At 38.8% G+C, this 21,284-nt stretch overlaps 1 protein-coding gene across 13 annotated transcripts in view; it reads left to right on the forward strand.

Annotated features, from left to right (window-relative positions):
- Window positions 1-21,284, forward strand: part of CAMK2D (calcium/calmodulin dependent protein kinase II delta) — a 322,740-nt gene that overhangs the window by 218,968 nt on the left and 82,488 nt on the right. For all 13 annotated transcript variants that reach the window (XM_055435175.2, XM_055435170.2, XM_055435176.2 and 10 more), the window contains exon 5: window positions 20,501-20,566. In XM_055435175.2, coding sequence (XP_055291150.1) covers window positions 20,501-20,566 — 66 coding nt within the window. The remainder of the gene's footprint in view (window positions 1-20,500; window positions 20,567-21,284) is intronic.

The raw sequence follows: 21,284 nt of genomic DNA on the forward strand, positions 1-21,284 counted from the left end.
GAGCCTGATATGATTCCTCCTGTTCTGTTTTTCTTTCTCATGATTGCTTTGTCTATTTGGGATCGCTGTGTGTCCATACAAATTGTAAAGTTTTTTGTTCTAATTCTGTGAAAAATGCCATTGGTAATTTGATAGGGATTACATTGAATCTGTAGATCACTGTGAGTAGTATAGTCATTTTCACAATATTGATTCTTCTAATCCAAGAACATGGTATATCTTTCTATCTGTTTATGTCATCTTGATTTCTTTCATCAGTGTCTTATAGTTTTCTGAGTACAGGTCTTTTGCCTCCTTAGATGGATTAATTCCTCGGTATTTTATTCTTTTTGTCTCAGTGGTAAATTGGATTGTTTTCTTAATTTCTCTTTCTGGTCTTTCATTGTTAGTGTATAGGAATGCAGGAGATTTCTCTGCATTAATTTTGTATTCTGGAACTTTACCAATTTCATTGATTAACTCTAGTAGCTTTCTGGTGGTATCTTTAGGATTTTCTGTATAGTAGTATCCTGTCATCTACAAACAGTGGCAGTTGTACTTCTTTTCCAATTTTCATTCCCTTTATTCCGTTTTCTTCTCTAATTACCATGGCTTGAACTTCCAAAACTATGTTGGATAAAAGTAGGGACTAGGATTCTTTTTGAGGAAAAATCATAGGCCATGGTCAAAAATTCTGATATATGTATAAAGTATAAGTTTATACTTTAAACTTACATTAGCTATTCCGGTCTTTGCCTGCATCTTTGACCTTGTTATTACCTAGAATTGCTTCAAGGAACTAAAAGGGTAGAGTGAGGGAAGAGCTAAGTAGACAGTTAAGTCAATGAAAATAATAAATGGAGGACATGTGTGGGAGGGGGTGGAGGTGACCATTTATAAGTGATATGGGTAACAGTTGAGAGGATGATAGATAGTAATATGGCACATGGCATAAACCTCAGAGGAGTAGGGTTTTCTACAGTTAAATGAGAGAAACATATATATTTACATTTTTACAATGATATGCATATACTTAGTTATTTTGTATTCTGCTACTTGCCCTGTAGTATAAACACATTTTTTGTTCATATGTCACCTTCATTGTTATAAATTTAGTGTAATACCATACTGTTGCATGATAATTATTAACCCATTCTTACAAAGATAGTCCTTTAGGTTGTTTCTGTGATTTTGTTGTTAGTGATAAATAACTCCTCTTACATAGTGATAAATAGCTTACATAGTGATAAATAGCTCCTCTTACATAGTTTTGAAATTCTTAATTTAATTCAAATGCTTCTAACTTTAGTGATTTTATAGCTTTCAAGCAGCATAAAATGCAAATTCCTAATGGGAGAACCTAACAGTCACCCAGAATTCCTTTTGTAAATGTAATAGTACTATTTTAATCTAACAGATTATAATCTAAGTATAGTATACTTCAGGTCAAAGACTCAAGGATGATGGCAAGAATAAAGGGCACAGAGAAGGAATTATGCCCAGAGTAAATAATTGGAATATTTCAAATTCAAAGAATGAGGGAAAAAAGATATTGTTCTTAAAAGGACAGTGATAGTTTATATATATGTAAAAGTCTTCCCATTTGATGCTCATTTATTTCAGTTTGGGTATCAGGCAGTTAAGTAGCTTTAGTGTAAAGAATTAATATAAGGTAACGTTTTATAAATGTAAAAGCCTTTGACTGTGTGGATCACAATAAACTGTGGAAAATTCTGAAAGAGATGGGAACACCAGACCACCTGACCTGCCTCTTGAGAAATCTGTATGCAGGTCAGGAAGCAACAGTTAGAACTGGACATGGAACAACAGACTGGTTCCAATTAGGAAAAGGAGTACGTCAAGGTTGTATATTGTCACCCTGCTTATTTAACTTATATGCAGAGTACATCATGAGGAACGCTGGGCTGGAAGAAGCACAAGTTGGAATCAAGATTGCCGGGAGAAATATCAATAACTTCAGATATGCAGATGACACCACCCTTATGGCAGAAAGTGAAGAGGAACTCAAAAGCCTCTTGATGAAAGTGAAAGAGGAGAGTGAAAAGGTTGGCTTGAAGCTCAACATTCAGAAAACAAAGATTATGGCATCTGGTCCCATCACTTCATGGGAAATAGATGGGGAAACAGTGTCAGACTTTATTTTTTTGGGCTCCAAAATCACTGCAGATGCTGATTGCAGCCAGGAAATTAAAAGACGCTTACTCCTTGGAAGGAAAGTTCTGACCAACCTAGATAATATATTAAAAAGCAGAGACATTACTTTGCCAACCAAGGTCCGTCTATTCAAGGCTATGGTTTTTCCCGTGGTCATGTACGGATGTGAGTGTTGGACTGTGAAGAAAGCTGATCGCCGAAGAATTGATGCTTTTGAACTGTGGTGCTGGAGAAGACTCTTGAGAGTCCCTTGGACTGCAAGGAGATCCAACCAGTCCATTTTAAAGGAGAGCAATCCTGGGTGTTCATTGGAAGGACTGATGCTAAAGCTGAAACTGCAATACTTTGGCCACCTCATGCGAAGAGTTGACTCACTGGAAAAGACTCTGATGATGGGAGGGATTGGGGGCGGGAGGAGAAGGGGACGACAGAGGATGAGATGGCTGGATGGCATCACTGACTTGATGGACATGAGTTTGAGTGAACTCCGGGAGTTGGTGATGGACAGGGAGGCCTGGTGTGCTGTGATTCATGGGGTTGCAAAGAGTCAAACACGACTGAGCAACTGAACTGAACTGAACATTTTATAAATGGAAAAGTAGATAGTTAATAGATACAAATGGAAGTTTAAAAGAAGCATGAGTGTTTATTTCATAGATTTCACTGAGATTGTTAAATTCTAAGGCTAGCTTCCTTTTACACCATCACAGTCTATATTTTTCACTAAATTCTTCCCTCCCCTTTTTCCAAGGACTGCTAATGTTAAAATTTGCTTAAGCAAAATACAAATCTTAACATTGAGTAATATTTAGGGGATTTATGACACTATGCTGAATTTTCTTGTTCCTTCTTATTGTTTTTTTAATTGGAGGATAATTGCTTTATAATGTTGTGGTGGTCTCTACTGCATATTATCACGAATCAGTCATAATTATATATAAATCCCCACTTGTTCTTTATACAGAGTTGAATATAGGTACACTGCAAACTTGAAATAACTAAAATAAAATTCTGCTACCACCTCTGCTCCCTCTGATCTTGAGAGATGTCTCCAAGTGAATCATCTTTCCTTCCTTCCAACATTAGGGAACTTCAGTATAACCATCCATCAATATACCCATCTAGCAACCCACCATCTTAGAGCTGGAGATGCGAAAGGACATTGAAGCATCCTGGGGTTTCCTTTCTAGGATCCCACAGAGTGATTCAGTATGTCTGCAACACCCTTTTCCCTGTGGAGCTGGAGACAGGAAAGGGGAAGGATGCACCGGAGGAAGCAGAAGTGAGGCAGTGTCAGAGACAGAAAGAATGCTCTTGGTGAAAGGAAACCCATGTGTTAGACTTGAAACTTCAGGTCCAGAGCATCTGAGTGTGTTTTTCATTTGGCATCATGCTAAAGTTGATTAGCATTATGCTTACTTAGCATTTATATTCCAGGAATGAATTGTTATCACTAATAAGCCCTACAAATACAGTGTTTAATATGTATGTACGAATATATTTCATCTTTAAATCCACATCTAAAGATCATGTTGTGTTCTTGATGACTAGTGATAAATCTACTACTGACTGTGAATTAGGAATTTGTAGTTCTGCAGTAATTAATTAAATTAAACCTTATATTCCTGAGAAGCTAATTGTATATTTTAGAAAATACCCATTAAACCAAATGATTAAACCAATAAATTAAGCATTAACACAGCAGCTTGTGCATAATAAACAACAAATGTTTTTTACTCAGTGAAAAATTAATTATTAAATTTAAGCACCTGTCTTCTTACTGAGCTATTGTGATAAAAATGGAGGCAATCTAAGATTGGGTAGATTTTTGTAGGTAGCAATTAAGTACAAATTTGTTACTCCTTTTGTATGTTAGCTTGAATAAGAAACATTAGTACATGCACTTAGAGTTCATGTGAGAAAGTTTAATTATTTAGGTAATTTGACAGATGATAAACTGATTTACATCCATTTTGGAAGGTAGTATAGGTAATGCTGCTGCTGCTGCTGCTGCTACGTCACTTCAGTCGTGTCCGACTCTATGTGACCCCATAGACGGAAGCCCACCAGGCCCCCCCTTCCCTGGGATTCTCCAGGCAAGAACACTGGAGTGGGTTCCCATTTCCTTCTCCAATAGGTAATGCACAAATACACAAATAGGTGATTCATTTTTCTAAATTGACAGTAATTGGATGATCTAGGTCTTTCTATTCTAGATAAACAACATGCTAAGAAAGTAATTATAAATGAGATTTCAAATAAGTACTTAACACAATAATTTGCCTGTAGCATTTTGATATAAGACTCTTAGCTATTTCTTAAGGGAACTCTGACAAAGAAGTTACCAAAACCAGAGAAGTTGCTTCTCATTTGCAGAGGACTCAAAGAAGGTTCTATTCCATTTTATCTGAAAGAAATATAGCTTCCTTTCCTTAGGAAAAAAATCCATAATTTAGAAATGTGGCTATTCAGCTAATTATTCTGAATTCCTATAGCTTTACCATGATTCTCATTTTTTTTTAATTCATTGAGCATTGTATAGCCAATAAAAAGTTAGATGAAATTACCATAGCAAATGGAGCTCTGTGTTTTTCTCACTTATGAAGTAAATGGGTGTGTGTGCAAGTGTGTGCATACTCATGTACAATAAATCATTGTTGTATTCCAAAGACCCAACTAAAAAATACAAAGTAAAAAAACACAAAATTCATTATCCAATAATAAGTGTAGTGCATTGGCAATAGAGTCTTCAAGCTGAAACATGAAGAAGAATTTGTGAGGATGAGTGCTAAACCTAGAAACAGGTACTAAATTACTTATTTGCTATTGACTAAATCACAACATTGGGAACACAACCAAGACTAATTCTTGGTATGTTTGTAAAAATAAGATTATTCTCCCAGGCATCCCTTCAAGAAGCATTACTTCTGTAACCTGTGTGAAAATTAATCCAGCATTATGTTTTGAAAAAACACACTAGATTCTAGTTTGAGTCTTTATTCATGTATTTGGGGAAATGTTGTGATATTAGAAATTAATTTATGACTAGTTTCCAGTGTGAAAGCATGGCCACTAGAGCATAGCAAAAGGAATGTTGTTAAAAGTAGGAAGTTTTTTAGCATCTGGAAATCCCCTTAATAAGGTGTATACAGAGTATTCATTGTGAACAACAGACGGAAACAATATAGGGACCACAAAAGAAGAGATTGAGATTCCTGTTTCCAATCCTTTTGACCCCTTTCTCTCTCCATCTTCCTCCAAATAAACTCCCATTTCTGCCTTGGCATTACTGTCCCGTGTTTCTTCCTGGCCTACTCTTCCTCATTTATGTGTTAATAAATTCCTTCTGGAACAACCTCTCAGTCTTGAAGGATTCTCTGACCCCCATAAAGAATATATAATTCTCTCTTCTGTGACTTGATTACCCCCTCCTGTCTTTTCACTTTTCCTGTATACAAAGAGTGTGACTTCTTAAATTCATATAGCAGGAGTGTAAAGCCCTCTGTGAAAATGGAGAAAGTGGCAGGAATTGTTCATAAACTCCATCAGGTGACGAGCTATGAAAGGACCCCCAGCGTTACTGACACTGGGCATCCATCAGTGTAATATTCCAGGGTGGATGGTACTCACTGCTTGTCTGTCAGTGCGCTCTTAACAGAGTCCACATTCATGCTAACTTTTCTTCATCATGCCAAAAAGGCGAGTATTGGATGAAACATTTTGTACTTACAGGTGTACATGGTTCCTATGTAAATGAGAAGATTTTTCTAGTTACTCGGATTTGCCGGGTCTTAAGAATTTAAAAACAGACCTATGCTTTAAAGCGTATTCCACAGAAAGATAATTTTTTATTTATTTTCCTGCTTTTTCTAGTAGAACAAATGCTTGGTGATGAAACTTACAATTTTATTCTTTATAGTCCTATCTGTTGGTATGGGCAAGCCTCGTACGTATCAGGGATACAGTTCAGTAATATTTGTAGAATTAGCTTGTAAAAGATTCTGAGTACAGGTGGCAAGCTTAACTCCTCATAGCTATTTGTACTATCAGGAAGAAAAAGTTAGAACACATCTGTCTCTAACTGGAGAACTTAGTGAGGAAATTCCTGTTATTCCTTGAATTCACAAAACAGTAAACACCAGTAAATAGCTTTCAGCCACATAAGCTCGAGTCCTTCCTTTGTAAACATTTGCAGACCCAGAGGGATCAACAGTAGCAGAGAGTTTGCTGGTCTCCTGAATATTCAATACCTGGCATCTTGGAAAACCTCAGTGTTTTAGAGCATTGTCTTACAGGGATGAATCACTGAATCACTAGGCTCCCTCATCTGTCATCTCTAGTCCAGGAGTCTTTCTGGAGTAATGTTGGTCAGAAATATGTTAGAATTTTGGTTTTGGGGTATAAATTCACCCATCATTTGCAGTTACTTTTCTGATTTCATAAGGTGATCCAAGCATTTTGTGGCTAAATATAGGCCCATTCTTCTGGTGGCTAAAGCCAACTTTTAGATGAATCACTGAGATACACAAACTGCTTCAGTCCAATTAACTTGTGAAACCTAAGGTAGCTGCAGTGATATTTTTAGTCAAAGACAGTTGCCTTGGCATTAACAATGAAAACAGGAATTAACAGGAAAATCCAGTAGAACCTCAGCAGCAATCCTCGGCTGGTTCAGTATATGTAAAAAGATTAATGATTTGTAGTTTATAAGGTGATGATGATCACTTAGTAACATTCATCAGAGTGTTAATGGCAGAATCTTTTCTTTTAAAGTGATTATCATTTTTCTCTGGTTATCCAGGCATAATAAATAACAAAATATGAGCAAAAATGACGGTATTGCAAGAGATTTTTTAATGGCAGTGATTTTAATATGAAGTTAAATTTATAATTGGCTTCTCATGTGATAAAGTGGTAAAGAACCCACACCAGTGCAAGAGATGTAAGAGACAGACATGGGTTTGATCCCTGGGTCAGGAAGATCCCCTGGAGGAAGGCATGGTAACCCACTCCAGTATTCTTGCCTGGAGAATCCCATGGACATAGGATCCTGGCGGGCTACAACCCAGAGGGTTGCAAAGAGTTGGACATGACTGAAGCGACTGAGCACACCTGCAGATTTAGAATAATCTTGTCCATGTTTTAGTGCTTGAAACTTAGTCTAGTAAATGACAAGTCACAGCAGAGTATCAAGATTTTAGTTTATCTTTTATGTAGCAGCGCTTCTGATAGCAGTTAGGTCATTTCTCCACAGTACTCAAATTGTTTCTAATCAGGTAGACTTTTACACTCTTTTAAAAACATACTTTGTACATATTCTCTTATGATTCTTCAGAATATCTGTAGGATATATAAATGTATAAACAGTGATTGCTTTCATTCTTGTTTTTGGTTTTTATTTTTATGCACATTAGAGTATGGCCTATCAAGTACCTTGTAAATATATCTTGATCATACATGTATGATATGTTAGAAATTGCATTTCTTAAAATGAGAATATATATATTTTTTTATAAATGGGACATTATATGCATATATGGGCTTCCCTGGTGGCTCAGTGGTAAAGAATCTGCCCTCCAATGCAGAAGACACGTGTTAGATACCTGGGTCGGAAAGACCCCTAGAGGGAGAAATGGCAGCCCACTCTAGTATTCTTGCCTGGGAAATCCCATGGATAGAGGAGCCTTGTGGGCTATAGTCCACGAGCCACAAAAGAGTCAGACGTGACTTGGCAACAAACAGCTAAAACGTGTGTGTGTATATATATATGATATATGCAAAACTAATATATATAATTTATAGATTACTAAAAATGTTGACATCATAAAATATCAATGACTTTGTTATTTTTTTAAAAAACTTGCTATAAATATATAAATTGACTTCTTTTTAAAATGTGACTAGGATATGCAGTTAGCTTGGATAGGTGAAGCAGAAAAGTAAAAATGGAATTTTTCTCTCTATGGTTTATTTATACTGCAGATTAGCTGAGTGTTGAAAAATATTTCTCCTTTGCTCTTGTGTCTTCAACTGAAGATTATTGGTCCCAAACTGGGGGGTCCACACTGTAAACAACTCCCTTCAGCCCGATCCCTCACCTCCAAGAATGTCTTGAACATTTGTGCTTGGGCCCAGCTCCAGCTCCAAGGACTGGAAATCTAAGGAACCAGAGCCCCTGCTTGGCAAGGAAGCCTGATACCTCAGTAGTGCTCTCACCACATCTGCCTGAATGGATTGTCAGTTATGTCGATTTTTTTTTCTTTTTAGATAGGCACAGGCACTGGGGTGCTGTCGTTGTGTCTTCTGGAGATGTGAGTGTATTATTATACCAACTCATCCATCCTCAGAAAATACATTCAGGCGCCAAACAGGATTTTGGTGAACTAAGACCGGGACTGGTGCAAAACTAGTGTGATTGCTAGTCATCAGTTGCCAAAGAGATAATCTGCCCCTTAGTGTGCTAGGGGGCTTCCCTGGTGGCTCAGATGGTGAAGAGTCTGCCTACAATGTAGGAGACCTGCGCTCGATCCCTAGGTCAGGACCCTTAATATACTAACCCCAAGTCAAAAAAGATACGTTCTATGATAAGATGTGAGAGGGGCAAACGGTTCTGCTGATCTCCAAAGACAGCTTGCACAGCCTTAAATTTCAGTTTTAAGATTTCCATTAGGACTTACAAAGGATTTTAGAAATGGCTCACACAGATACTGAAGAAAGACCATTTACTTTCACGTTTGATATTCCCAGGAAGCGAACACTTTGTCTGCCTCACTGACTGTCTTTGGGTATTCCAAAGAGGTTCTGGGGTCATGGTAGTCATATCTTGGTGAGTAGGGGATAATATGAACTGAATTACTCATGGAACTTTGTCATATATAGATAGAGCCTGTTGGTCTTTCTGTGCCATTCGGAAAAAACTCCTGGTACGTGCACTCTGCTTAGAGAGTAGAATAAAGCTGGATTAGAGCTCTCCCTTTGCTCCCTTGGCTTGTGCCTTTGTGTAGAGCACAAATTGTAACAGCCCTTATCTGATGGCTCTGAATAGGGAGAAAATGCTGTATTTTCTCTTTGCATTTTATGAATAGTGAAATACAGCACAGAAAAAATCTTGGCCTGACCTGACCTCACACAGTTGGTTAATAACAAGCCAGTTGATATTATGTTCAATCTGCTTCATTCTTGGGAGCATGCTGCCTAAAGTGAAAAGTAACAGTGGAACAAATTATCACTTTTAACAACTAGCTGCTGTAGAAATTTTCATTAGCACTCAGGATTATGGTATGGATAACTTTCTAAATCTTCCTGGAATTCATAAAGGAATAGGAAATAGCAATATTTATTTAGTCTTCATCACATTGTACTCTTTTTCATTGTCCTCATATTATTATCATCAAATAATTGGTTTTGATTTTAATTTTTTTGTAAAATACATATAACATAAAAATTGCTTAACCATTTCTGTGTCCAGTTAAGTGGCATTAAGCACATGTACATTGTTGGACAACCATCTGTCTATGGAAGTCTTTATCGTGCAGGACTGAAACTCTATACACACTGTATAATAACTCCCCACTCTTCCCTCTCCTCTGTCCCTGGCGATCACTATTCTACTTGCTGTCCCTCTGATTTTGACTACTCTAAGTACCTCATGTGAGTGAAATTATCAGTATCTTTTTTGACTGACTTATTTCACTTAGCATGATATCCTCAGCATTCACCCATGTTGTAGCGTATGTCAAAACTTACTTCCTTTTTAGGTTCATTGACGTCATTTACCACATTTTCCTTATCCTTTTATCAGCCAATGAACATGTTTTAACTGTTGTGAATAATACAGTTAGGAACTTGGGAGTGCAGATATCTTTTCAAGAACCAGTTCTTTTGGGTACATAATCAAAGGTAGAATTGCTGGGTCATATGGTAATCCTATTTAAAAATTTTTGTAACTGTCATACTGTTTTCCACAGCAGCTGTACCATTTTGGATTTCCACCAGTGGTGTGCAAGAGTTCAATTTTTCTACATTCTCACCAACACTTATTATTTTCTGGGTTTTTTGTGGTAACCACACTAGTGGCTGTGAGTTGGTATCTCATTGTGATTTTAATTTGCATCAAACTTTTTTTAATGCATAGAATTACAGTCTACTTCTTGCCTTCAGGAAGTATTCATTTTGATATATACATCTTTGCAATACATTGCCTGGGCATTTAATTAGTCTTAGATTAAGGCGTCTTATTAAACCACACACACACTAATATAATAAGCTTAGTGGCTGATTTGCTTACTTGAAGAAGTCTGTGATAGTAACAGAACAAAAATAACCTATCTCATTTTTACTTTTGCTTTATTCCATGTGCCCTTAATTGTGGTTAGCAGTGCTGTTTTTATTCATGCTTTTCCTTGTTCATCAAAGAGGAAAAGCAACTTTAATAATATGAACTTTTGATTGTGGTCCAAATTTTTCACCTGCATTTGTGAAAGATGGAATGAGGAGAGGATTGTAAAGTAGAACTGGCATGAGTTTTACAACTGAGGGAGATTACAGAAATCCAGAATGGGATTGAAAGGATAGATTCAGCCACCAGAGATTAGACAGAAAAGCAGGAGTAAAGGAAGCTCTCCTTTGAAGAGTTTAGGATCCTGCCACCCCACTCTGCTTCTCCACTCTGCGTGACACTTCAGGCTGGACAGTGTCCGTGAACATGGTCCTGCTTCTAATATCCCTCCCGGGGCCTCCTCCAGCACGGTGCCTTTCCTCCTGGCCTGATTTGGGTTTGTATGAAACACTTCCAATGGCTTATCTCAGTTTTATCTCTTGATTCTAATACTTAGTATGACTCAGCAAATCTGTCTCCATCAGAATCAATGAGAAGCTCTTTGGACTTTCTATTAAAGCAACTCTCCACCTTTTTTGATTTCCATCATACAATTTGGAATTCATTCAGAAAAACATTTCTGGACAACCTCAAATAATCTACTACTTCAGAGGTCTTATCAAATACTGGGTATTCATCTAGAAAACAGCTTACAGAATAAATTGATCTTAGCTTTAAAAAAAAAAAAAAAAGGATGCTAATAATGGCATTAGCAGTGAGCCAGAGCTGTGTTTTGCATCAGCCAGCCCCAGTCTGCATCAGCCAGCCCCATGCCCACCATTGCCACTCTATCAGAACTGTCTGACACATCTGATTCTGCTTGGTCATGGCCGTGCCACTCGACTCATCTGAAAACGCATCATTCACCAAGAATTCTGAACGTTTCTGAACATATGAGAGGGGCATAATGTCAAATAGAAGCTGAACATACAGATGTTCCTGGTCTGTTTACTCAGTTACAGTAAATAAAGACATATATGGGTTCAGTTCTTCAAAAAATGAAATATAAACATGGCTAGTTATCTTGCTCAATCTCTAATCCAAGTATGTGCCTTTATAATTAATTCACAAATATTTCTTGCATTTGTGATCAGACATGATTAGTTCACAGACAAACTCTGTCTTATGGGAAAGATACTATAAGTCCAAAACTGAAATACGTGGTTTCTAGGGAAGAACTGCCTGAGAGATCCCTGCTTTCTTATAAAACATAATTTTAAGTGATATGATGTCAGGAATATCAACATAATGGCATTGATAGGTGATCATCCCACACATCTGGCTGTCTGTGAAATGTAAAACTCTGGGCTCATTCACTTAATAAGCATTTAATGTACTTGTCACAGGCACTGTGAGTCAGCACTTTATATTTTATAGTGGAAAAGCAGGAGCAAATTTACCCTCCCAGAGCAACCATACAGGTAGAGAGACAGACATTAAACAAAGGCAAACACAAACGAATACGTAATGATAAGTATTGGTGATAGGTGTTATGGAGAATAAAGCAGGGTTCTAAGGCAATAAGGTAACTTCGATGAGTAGACGCGTGGGAATAAGAAATTTAAGCCAAATTTTGAAGGATAAGAGGAATTTACTCTGAATATAGAGAGTAAGGGAAAGTTTTAGAAGAGAAACAGGCACATGAAAAGGCTCAGGGGTGAGAGGAGCTTGGTGTATTTAAGGAACTGGAGGAAGGCCCGTGTGGTTGGAGCGGCACAGAGCGGGCACCAGGGAGGCTCAGGAGACAGGCGGGTCCTGTGAGGAGTCTGCCTGAAGGAGCACTGGGCAGCTACGTAAGAGCACCCTGTAGGCATGAGATAGAATTCAACGTGCATTTAAAGCTGCTCTCTGGATAGTTGATGGCAGAGGGGCAAGAGGGGTCATGGTGTCACTTAGGAGGCCGCTGCGGTGGTGCGGGTGCTAGTGATGACTTGGACCGGTGACCTTGTAGTGGAGATGGAAAGAAGTCTTGATCCGTTTTAGAGATAAAGTCAGCAGGATTGTCTAGAGATTGGTAGATAAATAACATGAAAGGTATTTAGGCCTCTTCCCCCTCAGATTCTACCTTAAGTACAGGTTAAACCATAACGTTGTAGACAGTTGCATTTGTTTTAATTAATCCATTGGATTATGTAATAATTTATTTACCCAGCAAAGATTCATGAAGCTCTTCCTGTCTGCCAGGCAGTACTTCTGTAAGGTACTGGAGATACAGTGTTCCATCATAGATGTCTGCCCAAAAGGCCCTTGAACCACTGACTGGCTTGAAAGGTGAAAGTGACAGTGAAAGTCGCTCAGTCGTGTCCAACTCTTTGTGACCCCATGGACTATAGAGTCCGTGGAATTCTCCAGGCCAGAATACTGGGGTGGGTAGCCGTTCCCTTCTCCAGGGGATCTTCCGAACCAGGGATCGAACCCAGGTCTCCCACATTGCAGGTGGATTCTTTACCAGTTGACCCACCAGGGAAACCCATTGATTGGTTTGCTTGACTGTATATGTTAGATGTGCTAAGAAGGCGTAACTTTTCAGTTGTATTCCATACACTTTGTTCCCTTAGCTCAGTGGTTCTCATCAAGGGTGCCTTGGGGGAACCGTGGGTGACTGGTGGAAGCAGTGGGGTTGACGCACTGAGAAGGTAGTGCCGCTGGCACCTGCTGTATGGCCTGGTGCCAATAGTCTTGCCATCCAGGGGACATTCCACATGGTGAAGGATTGTCTGGCCAAAAAAGCCAGTAACACTCCTGTAAATAAACCCTGATCAGCTTCGCTCTGACCAGCCCTTCCCAGCATCCGGTCTGACTTTAATCAAGGATTTAAGAGGGTATAAGTAGGAATGCCTTTATGTCACTGTGATTCCCAGTCTTCTCACGTGCTCCTTTGGGCTCTCTGGACATCTTTGACCTGCCCTCCCCTGCCCTCCAGGTTGTGTCTGGGGGGCAACAATTAGGGCAGCACAGTGAGAACTCGCAAACCTTTCTCTCATGTTGTGCATTCTTGGGAAGAGTCCTTAACCTCCACTGCTTCAGTGTCCTCATGTGTAAAACGGAAATACTTGTATCTCCCTCATGAGGTTGTTGTGTTAGAACCCAAAGAACTCACAACTTGGGCTTCGCACATGGTGGGCACACAGTGGATGTTTGTTGTTATTGTTCAACAGTGTGGAGAGCAGTGTGCCAGGCACCTTGCAGGTAACACATACAAACACATCAGCATCACAGCTTCTACCCTGGAGATCACTGGAGCACACACCCGTCACCCAGATGCAAGGGAGCACGTGAAATGTTTTGGGACAGACAGGCAAACATCTGACCCTGGTGATTCTTTGCTAACATGACTCCTGCTGGCTCTGTTCACAGCCATGGGTTTCAGGTCTGGTGGCCTTTGCTCATTGGGTTTGTTCTTCAGCTCTATACTTAGAGTTCCAGGGGGAATTACTCCTTTTTTTCCTTGGAGACACTCCTGGCCCTGCCTTGGAGACATTGCCTCCTCACCGTGCATCCGCCAGGCCCTGCTCTGGGCTCCTGTTTCCCAGTGTGACTGCAGCCTGAACTCCCTAGGTTTCGCCCTGCCACCTCAGGCACCGGTCCCGTCTCTACATCAGTGCTGGCTCCTGACTCAGTGTGGCCACGTTTTCCCTTCCAAAGCCCAGTCTTGGACATCTTGGACTACAACTGCTGCTCCGTGTCATGTCAAAGCTATAATACTTGTGGAATTTAATGTTTTATTTAAGATGAAACTACTTTTAAGCGTTTCTGATATAACTCACAAATATACTAGGAGCTCAAATCATTCTTGCTGGATAACAGAGAATGATTCAGCATCTCGATAAATAACAAAAGCAACAACAAAAATATTCATCTCTAAGTCTAGTCAAGGTTTTTTCCAGTGGTCATGTATGGATGTGAGAGTTGGACTGTGAAGAAAGCTGATCGCCGAAGAATTGATGCTTTTGAACTGTGGTGTTGGAGAAGACTCTTGAGAGTCCCTTGGACTGCAAGGAGATCCAACCAGTCCATTCTAAAGGAGATCAATCCTGGGTGTTCCTTGGAGGGACTGATGCTAAAGCTGAAACTCCAATACTTTGGCCACCTCATGTGAAGAGTTGACTCACTGGAAAAGACTCTGATGATGGGAGGGATTGGGGGCGGGAGGAGAAGGGGACGACAGGATGAGATGGCTGGATGGCATCACCGACTCGATGGACATGAGTTTGAGTGAACTCCGGGAGTTGGTGATGGACAGGGAGACCTGGTGTGCTCTGATTCATGGGATCACAAAGAGTTGGACATGACTGAGCGACTGAACTGAACTGAAGATATGTGGAGCTTCATCTTTTCATACTTCCAGAATTATCTTTTTTCCTGTAAGCTCTAATGTTCTGGAGGTTCATAAATTATAGTTAATGATTCAAATATGTAATTGATATATGCCTCATGTCATACAGATCCCTAACATCAATTTATTCACAAAATCTCTAATTATTTTAACAATAAATTCATCAGACTGATTCAATTTGTGAATTTTGTGAAACTTCACACACTAAATTTTTCAAAATCTGTAATAACACCTTAATTTTGTGCTCCATTAAACAAGTGAGTATAGAAAAAAGTATAGTTGTTTCTTTTTAAGGCATTGTGTTCTATTAGAACTCCATTTTTGCCTTCTCAGACGTTTGTCATACACATAGTCAAAATGATAAAATAGCTTCACTGCACAAGGATATTTTTAAATAATGAGAAAAATGAATGCTAGAAAATGAGAAAGAGTACTCTGAGACAGTTGACTACTTAATCTCCAACTCATTAAAGAACCCTATACCTCTTATGTGTAATATGTTTAATAGTTATATCTGATTTTTCAGTATTCTTCTTTAGATATGAACCCTCAAGAAATAAAACCTATTACCATGTGTAGCTACATTTTAGTGGGATTTATTTTTCCTTTTTAAGCTCATGTAAATTCTAAACTTGTAATAGGAGATGGGTAGCATAGTTTTCTGACTTGGTTAATTCATTTAATCATTATTTCAGTACTCATTAATTGAATAAATGTTATGTCTTAGTTGCTAGGGTAGGTGCTAAGGTAACAAAGATCAGTAAGTCATGATCCTAGTGTTAATAATTTAGGATCCAACAAAGGAGATCCAACCAGTCCATTCTAAAGGAGATCAATCCTGGGTGTTCATTGGAAGGACCGATGCTAAAGCTGAAACTCCAGTACTTGGCCACCTCATGCGAAGAGTTGACTCACTGGAAAAGACTCTGATGCTGGAAGGGATTGGGGGCGGGAGGAGAAGGGGATGACAGAGAATGAGATGGCTGGATGGCATCACCGACTCAATGAACATGAGTTTGAGTGAACTCCGGGAGTTGGTGATGGACAGGGAGGCCTGGCGTGCTATGATTCATGGGGTCGCAAAGAGTTGGACACAACTGAGCGACTGAACTGAACAGTTCTCATGGAGCAGATAATTTATTTAAGGAGCTACTATATATGCAGCAGCAATTTTATTAATGACAGTAGACTTTTTAATTAATATTTGTTAAGCACTGTAATAATCCAAGATTATATGTAATATATACAGATTTTCTTGGTACCTGTGGTCAGAAACAAGGATAAATGTATGTATCATATCTATGTTGGTCACGTTCAAAGAAAGAAATCTCACAAAACTGTTATCATCATTATAGAGACAATAGATTTGTTGAAAGTACTTTCTAATATTTAATTACTTTGTATTGTAATTTATCCAGGACACAAATTATCATAGATTATAATTGGGAGAAAAGCTTAGCTGTGCCAGTAAATGCGGTTCTTTGTCTATGTAACCATAGTTTTCATAACAAGCTCATGTGATGCTTTTTTGTTGTTACAGGAATTTTTTTTTTTTCTGTTTTCCTTGTGTTTTATTTTTTAATTGGAGGATAGTTGCTTTACAGTGTTGTGTTGGTTTCTGCCCTACAACAATGCAAATCGATCATAACTCTCTCTATATATATATATATATACACATATATATATATGTCCCCTCTGTCTCGAGCCTCCCACACTCCCCCCACCCACCCCTCTAGACTGTCACTGAGCCCCAGGCTGGGCTCCCTGTGTTACACAGCAGCTTCCCACTAGCTAGCTGTGGTACACATGGTAGTGTATATATCTCAGTGTGCTTTCTCAATTACTACCACACTCTCCTCCCCCACTGAGTCCAGAAGTCTGTTCTCTGCATCTGCACCTATGATGCTTTGAATAATTTTAGGTGTCCATTTTATATCTAAAACTAATAGAATCAAAAATTGTAACTTCAACATTAAAGAACTTACAAATATCCAGAATGCAATGGAGCTGGGGGAAAGTTACATAAACTTTCAAATCTATAGTTTTTGGTATCATATCTTTACATTTAGGAGAGGAAAATACAGAAGAGGATAATAACTGGTGATTTCTAGAAAATGTTTTCATTTGATGTTTCAGAATTTATTAAGGAAGAAAAAAACAGTTTTAGGGTAATTTTATCTCACACTTGCATACAGCAAGCCTTATACCTTCACCCGATGCTTGACCAAATGACTCATACCTTCTGAACCTCTGGAGAGGTGGACAGTGTGATGACTGAAAAGCTGTACTGTGTAATGATGCAGAGTGTGGGCTGTGGAGTGGATTGCCTGTGCCTCTCAGGGGTGTGTAAAATTGGGCAAGTTACTTAACTTCTCTGTACTTCCATTTTCTCATCAATAAACTGGGCTAGTAGTAAAACCATCATAAATTATGAGAATTTATCAATGAATTTAAAGCTTAGCACACTGTGTGGCACAATGGTAAGCACTTGACAAATGTTAGCTATTTTAAGATTAAATTCCAAAACAGAAATTTTCTTTTAAAATCAAGTCGGACCATAATAAGGAAGGAATGACTGACAAATGCATAAGAAAACGATTCTTTTCACTCATAATAAAATTCCTATTAATGTGAGCTGACTTTTCCCCAGTTAGATAGGCATTTTTGTTAACTGACCATAACCATCATTAGTTATATTGGGGGCCTGTCAGTACTTTCACAGTATTGGAGGTGCAACCATTTGGGAAGATAATGTGCCTTCCCAACAATGTTGGGATAGTTTGTCTTCCCAACAAAATTGTAAATGTGGGTACTCTTTGACCCAGTAATTTTACTTATAAGAATTTATCTTTTAGAAATACTCTCAAAGATGCACACGGTCATGCACGCATGCACACACACTACTTAGTTTAATAGAGGGAAAATGCTTCTGACATGAAAGAGTGCCCATGATTTAGTGTAAAATGAAAAACACAGTTGACCTAATTTTTGTGATTACACAATTGCACTTCGGTGAGATAAGTGTTCTTTGTGTGCGTTTGCAAAGGGAGAAGTATAAATGTTAAAAGACATACAAGAAATTGAAAGGACACACATAAAGTTAAAATTAGTTTATTCCGGAGAGTGGAATTGGGATCAAGAGATAAGCCTGGCGTGCTGTGATTCATGGGGTCGTGGAGAGTCGGACACGACTGAGCGACTGAACTGAACTGAACTGATAGGAGAGGACTTGGTATGTTTCCATATTTTTTAAATTTTACTGCAAAATTTTGTGACTTTAAAATTTAAAATCATTGTTTAAGCAGAGAGAATAAAAGTGTAAGCCAGAGAATCACCACTTAAAGAATTCTGGCCCCACCCATTATATCTGTCAGACCTGGGAAAGAAATGAATCCCAAAGAGAGTTACATCGCCTTTGCTAGAGAGCCTCAAAGTCCGTGATTTGAATGAACTTCCTGGAGTAACCAAATCCAGTTGCTCAGTTGTGGGAAAGTCTTCAGTTTATTTAAAAAGGCAGACAGATAGACTCCTTCCTAGTTGGAAAGGGATCACCGCTGACTCCCAGGACATTGCCAAAATCTGAGTCTTAGTTTACTGGAAAAGACTTGGACTAAGGAGATCAGGGTGTTTGTACATGGAAAAGTGAGCACTCAGCCCCAAGTGACATGCATTTTGGAAGGCCACCTCTAATCCACAAAGACATGTTCACTGAAGTTTAAAAAAACGATACCCTCCAAAGAAATACAGCCTGCGAATTCATACTCTACAGCCATGATATGTATCATCTTCTCTTTCTATTCAGAAAATACTCCTGAATGGTTGCACACACTTTGTCAGACCTTAGTTAATATTTAGAGAATTGATGAGTTTCATAGAAACCACTTTCTATGAGAGATGTGTCTAAATATTTTTGTGGTGTACAGAAAAGTGTGTGCCCAGGATCTAGTGATGCGTAAGCAAATAGGAAAATGTTTCAGTTCAGTCGCTCAGTCGTGTCCGACTCTCTGCGACCCCATGAATCACAGCACGCCAGGCCTCCCTGTCCATCACCAACTCCCGGAGTTCACTCAAACTCATGTCCATCGAGTTGGTGATGCCATCCAGCCATCTCATTCTCTGTCATGTCCGTCTCCTCCCACCCCCAATCCCTCCTAGCATCAGACTCTTTTCCAGTGAGTCAACTCGTCGCATGAGGTGGCCAAAGTATTGGAGTTTCAGCTTTAGCATCGGTCCTTCCAATGAACACCCAGGACTGATCTCCTTTAGGATGAACTGGTTGGATTTCCTTGCAGTCCAAGGGACTCTCAAGAGTATTCTCCAGTACCACAGTTCAAAAGCATCAAAATGTTTAGATGAATATAAATCAGCCATTATGGAGTCTTATGTGTGTGGATCACAATAAAATTTGACTGTGTGGATCACAATAAACTGTGGAAAATTCTGAGAGAATGGGAATACCAGACCACCTGACCTGCCTCTTGAGAAATCTGTATACAGGTCAGGAAGCAACAGTTAGAACTGGACATGGAACAACAAACTGGTTCCAAATAGGAAAAGGAGTGTGTCAAGGCTGTGTCTTGTCACCCTGCTTATTTAACTTATATCCAGAGTACATTATGACAGACACTGGGCTGGATGAAGCACAAGCTGGAATCAGGATTGCCAGGAGAAATATTAATAACCTCAGATATGCAGATGACACCACCCTTATGGCAGAAAGTGAAGAAGAACTAAAGAACCTCTTGATGAAAGTGAAAGAGGAGAGTGAAAAAGTTGGCTTAAAACTCAACATTCAGAAAACAAAGATCATGGCATCTTGTCTGATCCCTTCATGGGAAATAGATGGGGAAACAGTGGAAACAGTAGCAGACTTTATTTTGGGGGGCTTCAAAATTACTGCAGATGCTGATTGCACCCATGAAATTAAAAGGCGCTTACTCCTTGGAAGGAAAGTTCTGACCAACCTAGACAGCATGTTAAAAAGCAGAGACATTACTTTGCCATCAAAGGTCCATCTAGTCAAGGCTATGGTTTTTCCAGTGGTCATGTATGGATGTGAGAGTTGGAGTATAAAGAAAACTGAGCGCTGAAGAATTGATGCTTTTGAACTGTGGCATTGGAGAAGACTCTTGAGAGTCCCGTGGACTACAAGGAGATCCAACCAGTCCATCCTAAAGGAAATCAGTCCTGAATGTTCATTGGAAGGACTGATGTTGAAGCGGAAACTCCAATACTTTGGCCACCTGATGAGAAGAGCTGACTCGTTGTAAAAGACCCTGATGCTGGGAAAGATTGAAGGCAAGAGGAGAAGGGGACAACATGGATGAGATGGTTGGATGGCATCACCGACTCAGTGGACAATTTGAGTAACTCCTTAGTCCAGGAGTTAGTGACGGACAAGAAGGCCTGGCGTGCTGCGGTTCATGGGGGTCGCAAAGAGTCAGACACAACTGAGCAACTGAACTGAACTGATGGAGTCTTATAATATTTTAATATACTTTATGTTTTTATAATAATTTATTATACTTTTTGTTTAATAATATGAAAACCAATATTCTATATGAACATTGGTGCAAATCTCTTGATGCCGAGTGTTTTCTTCTTTTTTAATGTAATCTTGTTTGTCTTCACAGAGTTACTGGAGGTGAACTGTTTGAAGACATAGTGGCAAGAGAATATTACAGTGAAGCTGATGCCAGGTAAGTGACTTGTCCTGGACAAGATACAATACTCAGCACTCACATGGTGCTTGTTCAGTATATCTCTACAAGTATATCATGGCACTTAGGATTATGAGAATCTCATAATATCGTCTTGGATTTTTCATAAGTCCTCTCTCTCTTAAGAGATGGCTCTTTGGAAAAAAAAAACTATGAATCTGATGTAAACTTTACTTTTAACTAATATCTATAGTTAGAATATATATGTATTTTAAAGCCTAACTGGAATGACTTCTGATAAAGAAATATACTTTTTATCAAAGTTATGAGAATAAAAAAAATTGAAACCCTCTGGTCTCTAGATGCTAGGCTTCCCAGTATGATAACCACTAGTCACATATGACTTTTTTAATTTTATTGAAGTATAGTTGATTTACAGCGTTTTCTTAATTTCTGCATTAGTTTGCAATACAGCAAAGTGATTTTTTGTATTCTTTTCTACTATGGTTTATTGCAAGATATTGAATATAGTTAGAATATTGAATATGAATTTTTGAATATTGAATATGGTTAGATAGCATCACTGACTCAATGGACATGAATTTGAGCAAACTCTGGGAGATCGTGAAGGACAAGGAAGCCTGGAGTGCTGCAGTCCATGGGGTTGCAAAGAGTCAGACATGACTTAACAACTGAACAGCAGCAGCAATTGAATATAGTTCCTTATGGTATACAATAGGACTTTGTTGTTTATACA

Source organism: Moschus berezovskii, chromosome 5, assembly GCF_049115385.1.
Source record: "Moschus berezovskii isolate FMDL1 chromosome 5, NW_MosBer_1.0, whole genome shotgun sequence".
NCBI classification, from domain to species: Eukaryota; Metazoa; Chordata; class Mammalia; order Artiodactyla; family Moschidae; genus Moschus; species Moschus berezovskii.